This window comes from Lipophrys pholis, assembly GCF_963383615.2.
Source record: "Lipophrys pholis genome assembly, chromosome: 5".
Lineage (NCBI taxonomy): Eukaryota > Metazoa > Chordata > Actinopteri > Blenniiformes > Blenniidae > Lipophrys > Lipophrys pholis.
The window spans coordinates 28,872,754-28,885,329 of record NC_137628.1 but is presented as its reverse complement, the minus strand read 5'-3'; the positions used below and the strand labels follow the sequence as shown (position 1 = coordinate 28,885,329).

The following is a 12,576-nucleotide window of genomic DNA, read 5'->3' as shown; positions in this document are numbered from 1 at the left end:
TTGATCAAGAAATGACAAGAAAACAGGTTTCATTTTGGTAAAAACATTTATTTTAATGCGTCACTGATACTTCTGGCAACAGTTGAGTTACAGTTGGACGTCTTTCATGCTGCTCATTTGTCACAATCATCAGTGATCAATTATTTATCAGTATTTATTAGTGGAAGGAAGGAAGAAGGAAGAAGCAGTGAACCAACAACAGACTCATTGATGCATGTTGGCAGTGCAGACTGGCCTCTGTTGTCAAATCCAATGGACGAGCTCCTGCAGCCAAAACTGAAGTTGATGTTTGCTGCGATTATAAAAAAGTAAAAGCCACGATGCAGAGTGCATCAGTTTACTACGTATGACTCTGCATAGCTCTAGAGCGGTCAGGGTGCCTGAGGACTGTTACAGAACTGGAAGAAGGCAAACCAGAACTAAAAGTCTGTCGGCCTGTGAACCTGAGGAGGGCTGAATATAGTACACAATAGAAAAGAGCTTCTGTGATTATATCTGATATCTTATGGAGCCAATTTCTTCTCACAGATCCAGTAGTTGAGACTTTCACATGCCACGTCATTCCAGCCCTCCCTGAAATTTATTTCTGCACAGTTTTCCTCTTTGCCGTTGTTGTTGGGCTCTCCAGGGTCCCAGTAGCTGAAAGAAATTAATGAATTAATGATAAAAAACCTACAAAAGTTCAACAAACAAGGATTAAGATGCAGAAGTAATATGTTAAATGTTAATTCTTTAAGATTTTGAATGTTAATATGAGTTGATCAAATGAATTATATATGAACCTAATGCTGGGCAGAGTCCAGTCCACCCATATCCACGTCCTCTCCTCCACTCTGTCAGTCAGTCCAATCCACATTTTCTTGGAAATTCTTCTTAACACGTTCTTGCAGAGAAAATCATTGATCAGTAGACATCAGTCTGATTGAGCATGTGTACCTCTGCACGTTCCTCATATTAAATCAGACAGACTGAAGCTACCTGTTCTTCCTGGCTGTCTATGATGATCAGGTCCGCCGCTCTGCGCAGACAGTGCTCTCGACTCTCCTGCCAGGATTTCTGACTGGAGGAAATGTAATAGAAGCTGGGACGGACATAAATCCACCCTTCCTCAAAAAACTGATCTGAGGTGAAAAAAAAGAAAAGCATGACATCATGACATGACAGCACAATGAAATTCGCTCCTCATCCACGACAAAGCTGGAAATTAAAAAAAGGAACCTGCAATGATGAGCATACACATTTCACTCACCACACCAATACATTTTGTACAATCATGATTACTATTAATTATGGATGTCCTGATCACACTTTTTTGCCCCCGATACTGATCCGATTTTTCAGAATTGAGTATCGGCCGATACCGATACTTTCCCGATCCGATACTCACATTGCTATTGCAAATATACTCAATAATCTATTTTTGGAGCAACTAAGATGTCTGAAGCTAAAAGCACGATTGGCAGAAGCTTTGTTTAGCTAGAAATTATTGTAAAACTCACTTATTGAATCAAAATTCTTCTCTTTCTCTTTAGTTGTTGTTGTAAACTGAGGGTACATCCACACTACGAAAAAACAATCTTTTTTCTCCCTGGCCTGCTCCCAAAAAACCGTCCACACCTCACTATGAACACGGCTCAACACGAGGCTTCAGGGCATGTAGTACACATGCCAGGCCTTTAGGGGCGCTGTGACTCACCAAACACAATAAAAAAGCAGAAGAAGACAGACCACATAGAAATTTAGAAGTAGACTTCGGCACATAAACACATAAACCACTATATATAAACTCTAGTTTTATAGGTCTATGGCCCCGCTCCGCCTGCTTCTAGCTTCTGCAGCTCCACCCGAGCTTCTAGTCCCTGATTGTTGTGGTTATTAGGTGACGTTGCGGACCGCGTTTTTTTTTTTTTTTTTTTTTTTTTTTTAGGTCGGCGGGGTGATCGGCTGGATTTGCCGATCCCCGATCACTCGCAAATCACTAATATCGGCCCCGATCCGATATCTACCGATCGGATCGGGACATCCCTACTATTAATAATATATCCATAAACATAACAAGATAAATAATGTGAAAACCAATGATTTTTTTAAGGCCATACAAAGGGTCATTCAGATAGTATACTTTTTAACATACATCCTCGCATGTTAAACGGGATGGACTCTATATTATAAGAGTCTGATTCACTCATTCATTGTGACTGAACACTGTTTTAACGGTTTGGTTTCCACTATGACAGGATTCATCCTCAGCTTGTTACTTACCAGACACGTTTCTCAGCTCGTCTGATTCCCTCACAGTTTTGCAGACTCTTTCATTTTGTAGAGTCTGATCGTCTGAAAAGAGAAGGAATGTTTGAGAAATTATTAAATCTCTCACGAAATCTGCAAAGCTTCAAGCTTGACGAACTAACTGTGTTTTCTACACGCTGATTTAAATTTTTTTTTTTTTAAATTACACTGCAACATCCAACAGATCCGAGCGGTGTTTACGTCTAAACAGCAGCAGATTCTTGAGGTGCCTGTGCAAAGTTGACAAACTAATAATACCATCAACACTACTTAAACACAAGAGTGTCTCTCGATGTCTCAAAGCCAAATGGAAATCAAACTGGATTAAACTTGTGAGTGGGGGTGTGCCTGTTTTCTACATCGGTCCAGCAGAGCTGCTGCTTGGATTAAGACGCACCACCGTCCCAGTAATGCAGAAAAACAGAGCAACTTTAAAATTATTTCACAAAATCATTATGTCAAGTATTTCATAATTATTTCAGAATGATCTCAGAAATTCAGAAAAACAGAGCCAAATGTTCTCCAATATAATTCATTTTTTATCATAATGATGAGATAATTCTCATGAATTCAGAAAAACAGAACTGAGTTTATACTTTTTCATTATCTCATGATGAGATCATGATTTCATGAACCGATTTCTTTCTTCCTTTTTTTTATCAGAGAAACTCATAAATTCTCAAAAACATTGGCCAGTTTTTTAATGATAAATTTTTTCTCATGATGTCATGGATTTCTTTTCTTTTCTTTCTTTTCTTTTGCTTTTAATTTATTCTTCTTGTTTGTTTTGCCCAAAGTTTTTCTTTTGGGCACAAAAAGAATTTAAAAAATGACCTGAGGAGGAAGAATGTTGTTTTTCTCTTCAAAATTATCATTATTTTTATGATTAATATGATGAAGATGATGATGATGATCATTATTATTTTATTTTTAAAATTTCAATACTTTTTTTCTTTATTGCAGAGCATCTCAAAAGTAGTTGTTTTTTTTAACTTGTTGATGTGAAATGATGACATGGTATTGTTCTGCCTTACCTCCTGAGTTTTACCAGAGGTGATTACATTTGTTTTAATGCTGTGTCACACTTCTTTTTTTTTTTATTCATTTGTGGAATGGTTGGTTTCTTTCAAGTACACTTTATTTAAAAAAAATTTGTCTAATATTGTACACAGTCTGTTAAAAAAAAGTTTGTTTCTGAAAACAGAAGTGGCAATAAGTTCTACTTTGCTGTGTCAGAAGTGACACGTAAACAAATAAAGAGAGAAAACTCACTGAGAGAAAGTCTCAAGGAAATGTTGAGAGCAACTTGTAGGATGCAGAGGAGACCAAAAGACACAGCAACACACCTGTACAGCTTCATACCTGCAGGAACGCAAAACTCACATCAGTGTTTAAAATAATCATAAATTGTTCCCGATATTACTGAAAAAACAAGCATCAAGATTCATATAAGTGTTAGTTCTCTAAAACTGACAACAAAGTTACACACAATTTGAAAAGGAATAGACGAGAAAGACATAAACACACGATGCAAAACTACATAAATAACAAAAGCATTAAGAGTTTGACCCCCCCCCCCCCCCCCCAAAAAAAAATTCATATCTTTACTAAAACTTGAGCTCTTGACGGAAACACCCAGAAACACTCCGCACATTAAAGAATACTCTTCCATGTATTCAGTAAGGATAAATATAATATTTCCTGTCCGTCTCTCACCTGGTGCTGCAGAAGTGACTCTAATGTCTTTATTGGAGATGTTTTCCATCAAGACTTCAGGTTGGTTTTCAAGAACAATCCTCTCCATGTTGCTGAGGCTGAGAGTGTTTTATATATGTGGCGCTCAACTTCAAAGTACATCTATATCTATTGTTCCTTCTGCTTAAAATATTTGTACTTCCTACTTTTAATTAAACATCACAGATGTAGCCCAAACGTGATAAAATCAAACGTGTGAGGTTCCCACCACTTTGATAGGCAGAAGGTCACATGTTGTTTTACACTAAACGTTTTCATGTATTTTTACATTTTGACTTCAGCTCATTTAGCTTCCTCTCTTAAATGATTTGCAAATAAGTGGTGACAAAGGAGAAGCAGCACTTGAGAATCTACATTTAACACGACTGAAGTGAGCTGAAGTTAAAGTACAATGTCTTATCCTGGACTGATTTACTCCTGCTGGTTTGAAAACTCTGATTAAAGTATTTTCAATGTTCTGTGACAATCGAAGTACTACCCTCTTTGTAAAATCTGAATTTATAGTGGAGCCGTTTGTTCTGGATCATTTTAGACTCGTTGTTGTCGTCAGTGATTGTATGTTCACAGTACATCTCATGGTAGTATTGCTGTGTGTTTTCTTTCGGATGACTGTTCCAATCAAAGTTACATCAGTAAGTTGAGGGAAGATGCTCTATAATGTGTTTTAAGTTGATCAAGAAATGACAAGAAAACAGGTTTCATTTTGGTAAAAACATTTATTTTGATGCTCTTAATGCGTCACTGATACTTTGAATTCTGGCAACAGTTGGGTTACAGTTGGACGTCTTTCATGCTGCTCATTTGTCACAATCATCAGTGATCAATTATTTATCAGTATTTATTAGTGGAAGGAAGGAAGAAGGAAGAAGCAGTGAACCAACAACAGACTCATTGATGCATGTTGGCAGTGCAGACTGGCCTCTGTTGTCAAATCCAATGGACGAGCTCCTGCAGCCAAAACTGAAGTTGATGTTTGCTGCGATTATAAAAAAGTAAAAGCCACGATGCAGAGTGCATCAGTTTACTACGTATGACTCTGCATAGCTCTAGAGCGGTCAGGGTGCCTGAGGACTGTTACAGAACTGGAAGAAGGCAAACCAGAACTAAAAGTCTGTTGGCCTGTGAACCTGAGGAGGGCTGAATATAGTACACAATAGAAAAGAGCTTCTGTGATTATATCTGATATCTTATGGAGCCAATTTCTTCTCACAGATCCAGTAGTTGAGACTTTCACATGCCACGTCATTCCAGCCCTCCCTGAAATTTATTTCTGCACAGTTTTCCTCTTTGCCGTTGTTGTTGGGCTCTCCAGGGTCCCAGTAGCTGAAAGAAATTAATGAATTAATGATAAAAAACCTACAAAAGTTCAACAAACAAGGATTAAGATGCAGAAGTAATATGTTAAATGTTAATTCTTTAAGATTTTGAATGTTAATATGAGTTGATCAAATGAATTATATATGAACCTAATGCTGGGCAGAGTCCCGTCCACCCATATCCACGTCCTCTCCTCCACTCTGTCAGTCAGTCCAATCCACATTTTCTTGGAAATTCTTCTTAACAAGTTCTTACAGAGAAAATCATTGATCAGTAGACATCAGTCTGATTGAGCATGTGTACCTCTGCACGTTCCTCATATTAAATCAGACAGACTGAAGCTACCTGTTCTTCCTGGCGGTCTATGATGATCAGGTCCGCCGCTCTGCGCAGACAGTGCTCTCGACTCTCCTGCCAGGATTTCTGACTGGAGGAAATGTAATAGAAGCTGGGACGGACATAAATCCATCCTTCCTCAAAAAACTGATCTGAGGTGAAAAAAAAGAAAAGCATGACATCATGACATGACAGCACAATGAAATTCGCTCCTCATCCACGACAATTCAATTCAATTCAATTCAATTCAATTTTATTTGTAAAGCGCTAAATCACATCAACAAACATCTCAAAGCGCTCTTACAATGATAGAGTACAACAGAACCGAACTAAACCCTTCCAAAGCAGCAGATGTAATAAGCAACAGTGGCCAGGAAAAACTCCCTCGCATGGAGAGAAGTTCATAAGAACTCCCTCTTCAGGAAGAAACCATGGGGCGGACCCTAGTCTCTGGAAGGGCGGCCATCCGTCTTGACCGGTTGGGGGGAGAAGTACATGGGATAGGACAGGGAGAGAGAGGAATAGAAGAGGGAGAGAGAGAGTGGCAGACAGGCCAGATAAGTACAAATACTAAGAAAAGTCTATGATGAGCGTTGGTCTGATGATGAACCAATCTCAGTCTGGAGTTTAAGGGCCGTGCCGTTGCGGTGGGGTCCCGGTGCTGTGGTGGGGTCGGGTAGTAGGACCGTGGTAACTCCACTCTGGGAGTCTTGGGTCTGATCCCTTGGATCCTGCTCCCCTCCTGTCAGGGAGAAAAACAGACGGTGGCAGTATCTGGTGGCTACAGTAATGTTGTTACACAGAGAGAAAGAAAGAAAGACAAGAAACAGAACCTCCAAATGTAGAGTTACTCCCTTTAACGGGAGAGAGAAAATCCCCTCAGCAGTCTAGGCCTAGAGCAGCTCAACTTAGTGCTCCTATTTTATTCCTAATGGTAAGCTTTATCAAAGAGGAAGGTTTTTAGTCTACTCTTAAATAAACTAATGGTGTGGGCCCTTCGGACCGAGGCTGGTAGTTGATTCCAGAGTAAAGGAGCCATATGGCTGAAACTCCTGCCTCCTGTTTTACTTTGAAGGACTTTAGGGATTACCAACAGTCCTGCATCCTCAGAGTGAAGGGCTCGTGGAGGGTGAGACACTTCTAGAAGTTTCTCCATATAGGACGGAGCCTGGTGATGAAGAGTTTTATATGTGATCAGAAGGATCTTGAATTCTATTCTAGATTTGATTGGAAGCCAGTGTAAGGATGCTAAGACTGGGGAGATGTGCTCTCTTCTTCCAGTTCTGGTTAGTAAACCTGCAGCAGCGTTCTGCTCTAGCTGGAAGATCCTAACAGAGGAGTTTGGACATCCTGACATTAGGGAGTTACAATCATCTAATCTTGAAGTCACAAAGGCATGAATCATTTTTTCTGCATCTTTGAAGGACAAGAAGTTTCTCATTTTTGCAATATTCCTTAGATGGAAGAAGGCTGTCCTGGAGACATGTTTAACATGGGACATAAAGGACAGATCCTGATCAAAAATGGTCCGAGGACGGAGCCTTGTGGTACTCCACACAGGACCCGTTCGTGCATTGAAGATTTGTTATTTACATGAACAAATTGAAAGCGGTCAGATAAATATGATTTAAACCAGTTTAAGGCTAAGTTTTTAATGCCGACGGCATCTTCTAATCTCCTTAAGAGTATATGATGATGGACAGTATCAAATGCGGCACTAAGGTCCAGAAGAAGTAAAACAGATAGAAGAACTCTATCTGAGGCCATTAGAAGGTCATTAGTAACTTTTAGCAGTGCAGTCTCTGTACTGTGGTTCATTCTGAAGCCGGACTGAAGGTCCTCTAACAGATTATTCTCGTGCAGATAATCGTTGAGTTGTTTAGCGACTACTTTCTCCAGAACCTTTGACAGGAAAGGAAGGTTGGAGATCGGCCTGTAGTTTGAGAGAAGGCTTGTGTCTAAGTTTGGCTTCTTAATGAGAGGTTTAATAACTGCTAGTTTAAAGGATTGTGGCACATAGCCTATTGTTAGAGACTGGTTAATAATTGCGAGTATAGAATTATTGATTAGTGGCAGTGCCTCTTTCAGAATTCTAGTAGGAATTGGGTCCAACAGGCTAGTAGTTGGTTTAGCAGAAGAAATAAGGGAATTTAGTTTGACTAGTTGTATTTGCTGAAAGCATTCCAGATGACTGTTAGGTTTAACCAGTTCCTCTGTTATGGGGCTAACGGACGGTAGGGTTTGATGGATGTTATCCCTAAGCCTTGTCATTTTATTTTGAAAGAACTTCATGAAGTCCTCACTACATATATTGATAGGAATGGTGGGCTCGACGCTATTTTGGTTCTTGGTCAGTTTGGCTACAGTACTGAAAAGAAACCGAGGGTTGTTTTTGTTTTCCTCTATTAAGGATGAGTAGCAATTAGTTCTACTTCTACTCAGAGCTTTCTTATAAGTTTTGAAGCTATCCTTCCAGGCTATATAATCTATGTCTGTTTTTGTTGAACGCCAAGTTCTTTCTAATCTACGGGAGCGTTGTTTAAGCTGGCGGGTTGATGAGTTAAACCATGGGGATGACTTTTCCTGTTTTTTCAGTTTCATTTTCTGAGGAGCTATGTCGTCTAGCGCTGTTTTCAGCATATCTGTCCGACTGTTTGTTAGGTATTCAATGTCTGAGCTAGCAACAGTATATGGGTCAGGAGGATTCACTACTGATTCTATAGCAGAGGGAATTCTTTCCTTGAATTTAGTTACTATGTTATCAGAGAGAGACCTGGTTAACACGGCTTTAGTCGGAGGTTTATAACTATTTAGAACAAAGTCAAAGGTTATAAAGAAGTGATCTGACAGGAAATCATTGTGAGGAGAGATGGTTAGATGCTCTATATTCAGACCATAAGCTGGAAATGAAAAAAAGGAACCTGCAATGATGAGCATGCACATTTCACTCACCACACCAATACATTTTGTACAATCATGACTACTATTAATAATATATCCATAAACATAACAAGATAAATAATGTTAAAACCAATGATTTTTTAAGGCCATACAAAGGGTCGTTATACCCCACCCACCTGCACCCCCCCAAGCACCCCCCCTCCTCTGCTAAAGTCAACCGTCACTTCTTTGGTCTGAGAGGTTCATCGTTGTTGGAGGTCAGTGTGCCGCTCACCTCGTGCTCTTGCACCGTGACACTGGTGCTGCTGCCATCTGGGGTCGGAGCTGCAGCCTCTGATCCTCCTGATCCACCTCAGTTACATTATGATGTTCTTTTCTATATGAGCAGGCTGCTTCTTTCTTTAATTGTCCCTTGATTATCTATTCACTTGCCCATATTTGTTTACAGCATAAGCGCGTGTCATGTAAGGCAAAATGCAGTGCAAAGTTATTTAACGTGTTGGTGAGTTGTCACTTTTCACACCATCTCGTCTGCATCACGGATCAGTAGGAAGCTGCAGGTGCTGTCGAACGAGCCATCTCAAAATAAAGTGGCTTTTCTCTTTCACTCTTACACATTTGTATGGATTTAATCCACCTGCCAAAAAAAAGCTTCAGTTTTTCATTTCGCTTAATTATTGACAAAGCTCAGCGAATATTCTGTGGGAGATTCATTATGTCCGGTCCGGGTGTGTTCGGCTCAAGATGACACTACTGTTACTGCAAAATCTTACATTGTGTTCTCGAGATAATCCAGTTTATTGAGAGGATCAACATATTGTGCCATTCAGATAGTATACTTTTTAACATACATCCTCGCATGTTAAACGGGATGGACTCTATATTATAAGAGTCTGATTCACTCATTCATTGTGACTGAACACTGTTTTAACGGTTTGGTTTCCACTATGACAGGATTCATCCTCAGCTTGTTACTTACCAGACACGTTTCTCAGCTCGTCTGATTCCCTCACAGTTTTGCAGACTCTTTCATTTTGTAGAGTCTGATCGTCTGAAAAGAGAAGGAACATTTGAGAAATTATTAAATCTTTCACGAAATCTGCAAAGCTTCAAGCTTGACGAACTAACTGTGTTTTCTACACGCTGATTTAAAGTTTTTTTGTTTTTTTTGTTTTTTTCAGTCGCTAACAAGCGTTTGTCCAAACAGTTGTCACATTTTCAAAACTCTAAATACAATTAGCACAGCATCGGTCTTCTGTGGCCATACCATTCACACATTTCATGTCGTTTTCACACAATATGCAGTCAGTAAACACATTTCCATAATGCTTACATTTTCTTAACAGACAAGCTGTACCTCCCAACAAAACTATGGGTTGTTTTTGTCGTATTTGCGAATGTTAACACACAACATCCCACAATAGCAAAAACAATATTCCAAACCTTAAATACAGTAGAAAAACCTCTGCTTCTGCAATGATGAGTTCAAAAACAATATATCTCAGTTGATAATAAAAAAACAATTGAATAATTTACACACTGCTGATTTAGGTCTATGACCATCAATCACATGACCAGATGTCCCTCCTTGAAGCTATGGATGCTGGCTGCAGGGACATCACAGTTGATGATTGCCAAAGGTGGATCCGACATAGCAAGCGGTTCTATCCCAGGTGCATCGCCTTGGATAATATCAGATGCGATGTTGATGAAAACATGTGGCCGAACCCTGAAGATCGCAGAGATTAGCTACAGTCATTTTGTGGGGTTTTTTTTGTTTTTGTTTTTTTTTTTTTGTTTTTTTTAGTTCTCCCTTTTTTATCTGGGCTTTTTGCAGTTGTTTTTTTGGTCAGAATGCTCTTATTTGTTTCATGGATATTTTGTTCACTGTAAGCAATACTGTAACTTTTTCTGTTCTATCATACTGTAAACAGTATTTCTACTGTACCTCCTGAAGTAAAATGTAAAGGAAAAACATGATTTGCTTCTTACTGGAATTCTTTGAAATGTGGACATACAGTTCCCAACCAAGAAATTTAGTGTAAAAACGGTGGATTGCATGTTCCATCCATCCATTATCTATACCGCTTATCCAATGCAGGGTCGCGGGGGGGCTGGAGCCTATCCCAGCTATTAGCAGGCGTTAGGCAGGGTACACCCCTGGACACGACGCCAGACTGTCGCAGGGATTGCATGTTTTGCATGCAAATACCTGTAAAACTGAAACATAAAACTCTATGCAGTTTTTGTAATGTCAACAAAAGCAAGTATTTTGAAACCTGGTGTACTTTGATTGACTGAATGTACCTTGTGAAGTGAAAACAAGTGTTATTCTTTGACAGAGTTATTTAATTGAGTCAGATTTCCAGTGTTTTGGTAAAAGTAGTGTGTTCAGAGAAAGATATGTTCTATTTTGAAATGAAGAGTTAGTATATATCTAACAAAATGTGTTTTTGAGAAGAAAATTATCCATTTGGCCAATTGTGTTTTGTAGGTGTGAATCTGTGTTAAGAGTTTAGAAAAAGTATCTGAAGTATAGGTAAGCGCTTGTTAGCGATTGAAAAAAACTGTAAATCACACTGCAACTTCCAACAGATCCGAGCGGTGTTTACGTCTAAACAGCAGCAGATTCTTGAGGTGCCTGTGCAAAGTTGACAAACTAATAATACCATCAACACTACTTAAACACAAGAGTGTCTCTCGATGTCTCAAACCCAAATGGAAATCAAACTGGATTAAACTTGTGAGTGGGGGTGTGCCTGTTTTCTACATCGGTCCAGCAGAGCTTCTGCTTGGATTAAGACGCACCACCGTCCCAGTAATGCAGAAAAACAGAGCAACTTTAAAATTATTTAACAAAATCATTATGTCAAGTATTTCATAATTATTTCAGAATGATCTCAGAAATTCAGAAAAACAGAGCCAAATGTTCTCCAATATAATTCATTTTTTATCATAATGATGAGATAATTCTCATGAATTCAGAAAAACAGAACTGAGTTTATACTTTTTCATTATCTCATGATGAGATCATGATTTCATGAACCGATTTTTTTCTTCCTTTTTTTTTTATCAGAGAAACTCATAAATTCTCAAAAACATAAGCCAGTTTTTTAATGATAAATTTTTTCTCATGATGTCATGGATTTCTTTTCTTTTCTTTCTTTTCTTTTGCTTTTAATTTATTCTTCTTGTTTGTTTTGCCCAAAGTTTTTCTTTTGGGCACAAAAAGACAAAAAGACGAGAAAGACATAAACACACGATGCAAAACTCCATAAATAACAAAAGCATTAAGAGTTTGAACAAAAAAATAATTCCAATCTTTACTAAAACTTGAGCTCTTGACGGAAACACCCAGAAACACTCCGCACATTAAACAATACTCTTCCATGTATTCAGTAAGGATAAATATAATATTTCCTGTCCGTCTCTCACCTGGTGCTGCAGAAGTGACTCTAATGTCTTTATTGGAGATGTTTTCCATCAAGACTTCAGGTTGGTTTTCAAGAACAATCCTCTCCATGTTGCTGAGGCTGAGAGTGTTTTATATATGTGGCGCTCAACTTCAAAGTACATCTATATCTATTGTTCCTTCTGCTTAAAATATTTGTACTTCCTACTTTTAATTAAACATCACAGATGTAGCCCAAACGTGATAAAATCAAACGTGTGAGGTTCCCACCACTTTGATAGGCAGAAGGTCACATGTTGTTTTACACTAAACGTTTTCATGTATTTTTACATTTTGACTGCAGCTCATTTAGCACAACGGAAGTCAGCTGAAGTTAAAGTACAATGTCTTACCCTGGACTGATTTACTCCTGCTGGTTTGAAAACTCTGATTAAAGTATTTTCAATGTTCTGTGACAATCGAAGTACTACCCTCTTTGTAAAATCTGAATTTATAGTGGAGCCGTTTGTTCTGGATCATTTTAGACTCGTTGTTGTTGTCAGTGATTGTATGTTCACAGTACATCT

General features: G+C 38.7%; 2 protein-coding genes across 4 annotated transcripts; both read right to left on the bottom strand.

Annotated features, from left to right (window-relative positions):
* Positions 1–27: 27 nt before the first annotated feature.
* Positions 28–4,184, bottom strand: LOC308109256 (CD209 antigen-like protein A). The gene is made up of 6 exons (XM_080462709.1): positions 4,006–4,184; positions 3,562–3,651; positions 2,263–2,334; positions 979–1,121; positions 783–883; positions 28–639 (listed from the first exon to the last, which is right to left on the bottom strand). Exons 1-6 carry the CDS (start codon positions 4,091–4,093, stop codon positions 504–506), a joined length of 630 nt encoding a protein of 209 aa, XP_080318835.1. The 5' UTR covers positions 4,094–4,184; the 3' UTR covers positions 28–503.
* A 565-nt stretch (positions 4,185–4,749) lies between these two features.
* On the bottom strand, positions 4,750–12,172 carry LOC308109568 (CD209 antigen-like protein A). Of its 3 annotated transcripts, none has more exons than XM_080463219.1 (6): positions 12,034–12,172; positions 9,578–9,712; positions 6,338–6,439; positions 5,707–5,849; positions 5,511–5,611; positions 4,750–5,367 (listed from the first exon to the last, which is right to left on the bottom strand). In XM_080463219.1, the coding sequence occupies exons 2-6, from the start codon at positions 9,666–9,668 to the stop codon at positions 5,232–5,234; spliced, it is 573 nt and encodes a 190-aa protein (XP_080319345.1). In that variant the 5' UTR covers positions 9,669–9,712; positions 12,034–12,172; the 3' UTR covers positions 4,750–5,231. The 3 variants fall into 3 exon arrangements, with proteins under 3 accessions (XP_080319345.1, XP_080319344.1, XP_080319346.1); XM_080463218.1 differs by having other exon boundaries at positions 9,578–9,649; positions 12,034–12,152; XM_080463220.1 differs by lacking the exon at positions 6,338–6,439 and having other exon boundaries at positions 9,578–9,649; positions 12,034–12,152.
* Positions 12,173–12,576: the final 404 nt, after the last annotated feature.

What these genes read in the sequence shown, in the direction of transcription:
- LOC308109256 (XM_080462709.1), bottom strand. Translation starts at nt 4,093, where the DNA reads ATGGAGAGGATTGTTCTTGAAAACCAACCTGAAGTCTTGATGGAAAAC. An exon ending in CGAGCTGAGAAACGTGTCTG is followed by an intron (nt 1,122 to 2,262) that starts GTAAGTAACAAG and finishes TTTTCACCTCAG; the next exon opens with ATCAGTTTTTTGAGGAAGGG. An exon ending in TAGACAGCCAGGAAGAACAG is followed by an intron (nt 884 to 978) that starts GTAGCTTCAGTC and finishes TTTCTCTGCAAG; the next exon opens with AACGTGTTAAGAAGAATTTC.
- LOC308109568 (XM_080463218.1), bottom strand. Translation starts at nt 12,121, where the DNA reads ATGGAGAGGATTGTTCTTGAAAACCAACCTGAAGTCTTGATGGAAAAC. An exon ending in AGTCACTTCTGCAGCACCAG is followed by an intron (nt 9,650 to 12,033) that starts GTGAGAGACGGA and finishes TTCTCTTTTCAG; the next exon opens with ACGATCAGACTCTACAAAAT. An exon ending in CGAGCTGAGAAACGTGTCTG is followed by an intron (nt 6,440 to 9,577) that starts GTAAGTAACAAG and finishes TCTCCCTGACAG; the next exon opens with GAGGGGAGCAGGATCCAAGG.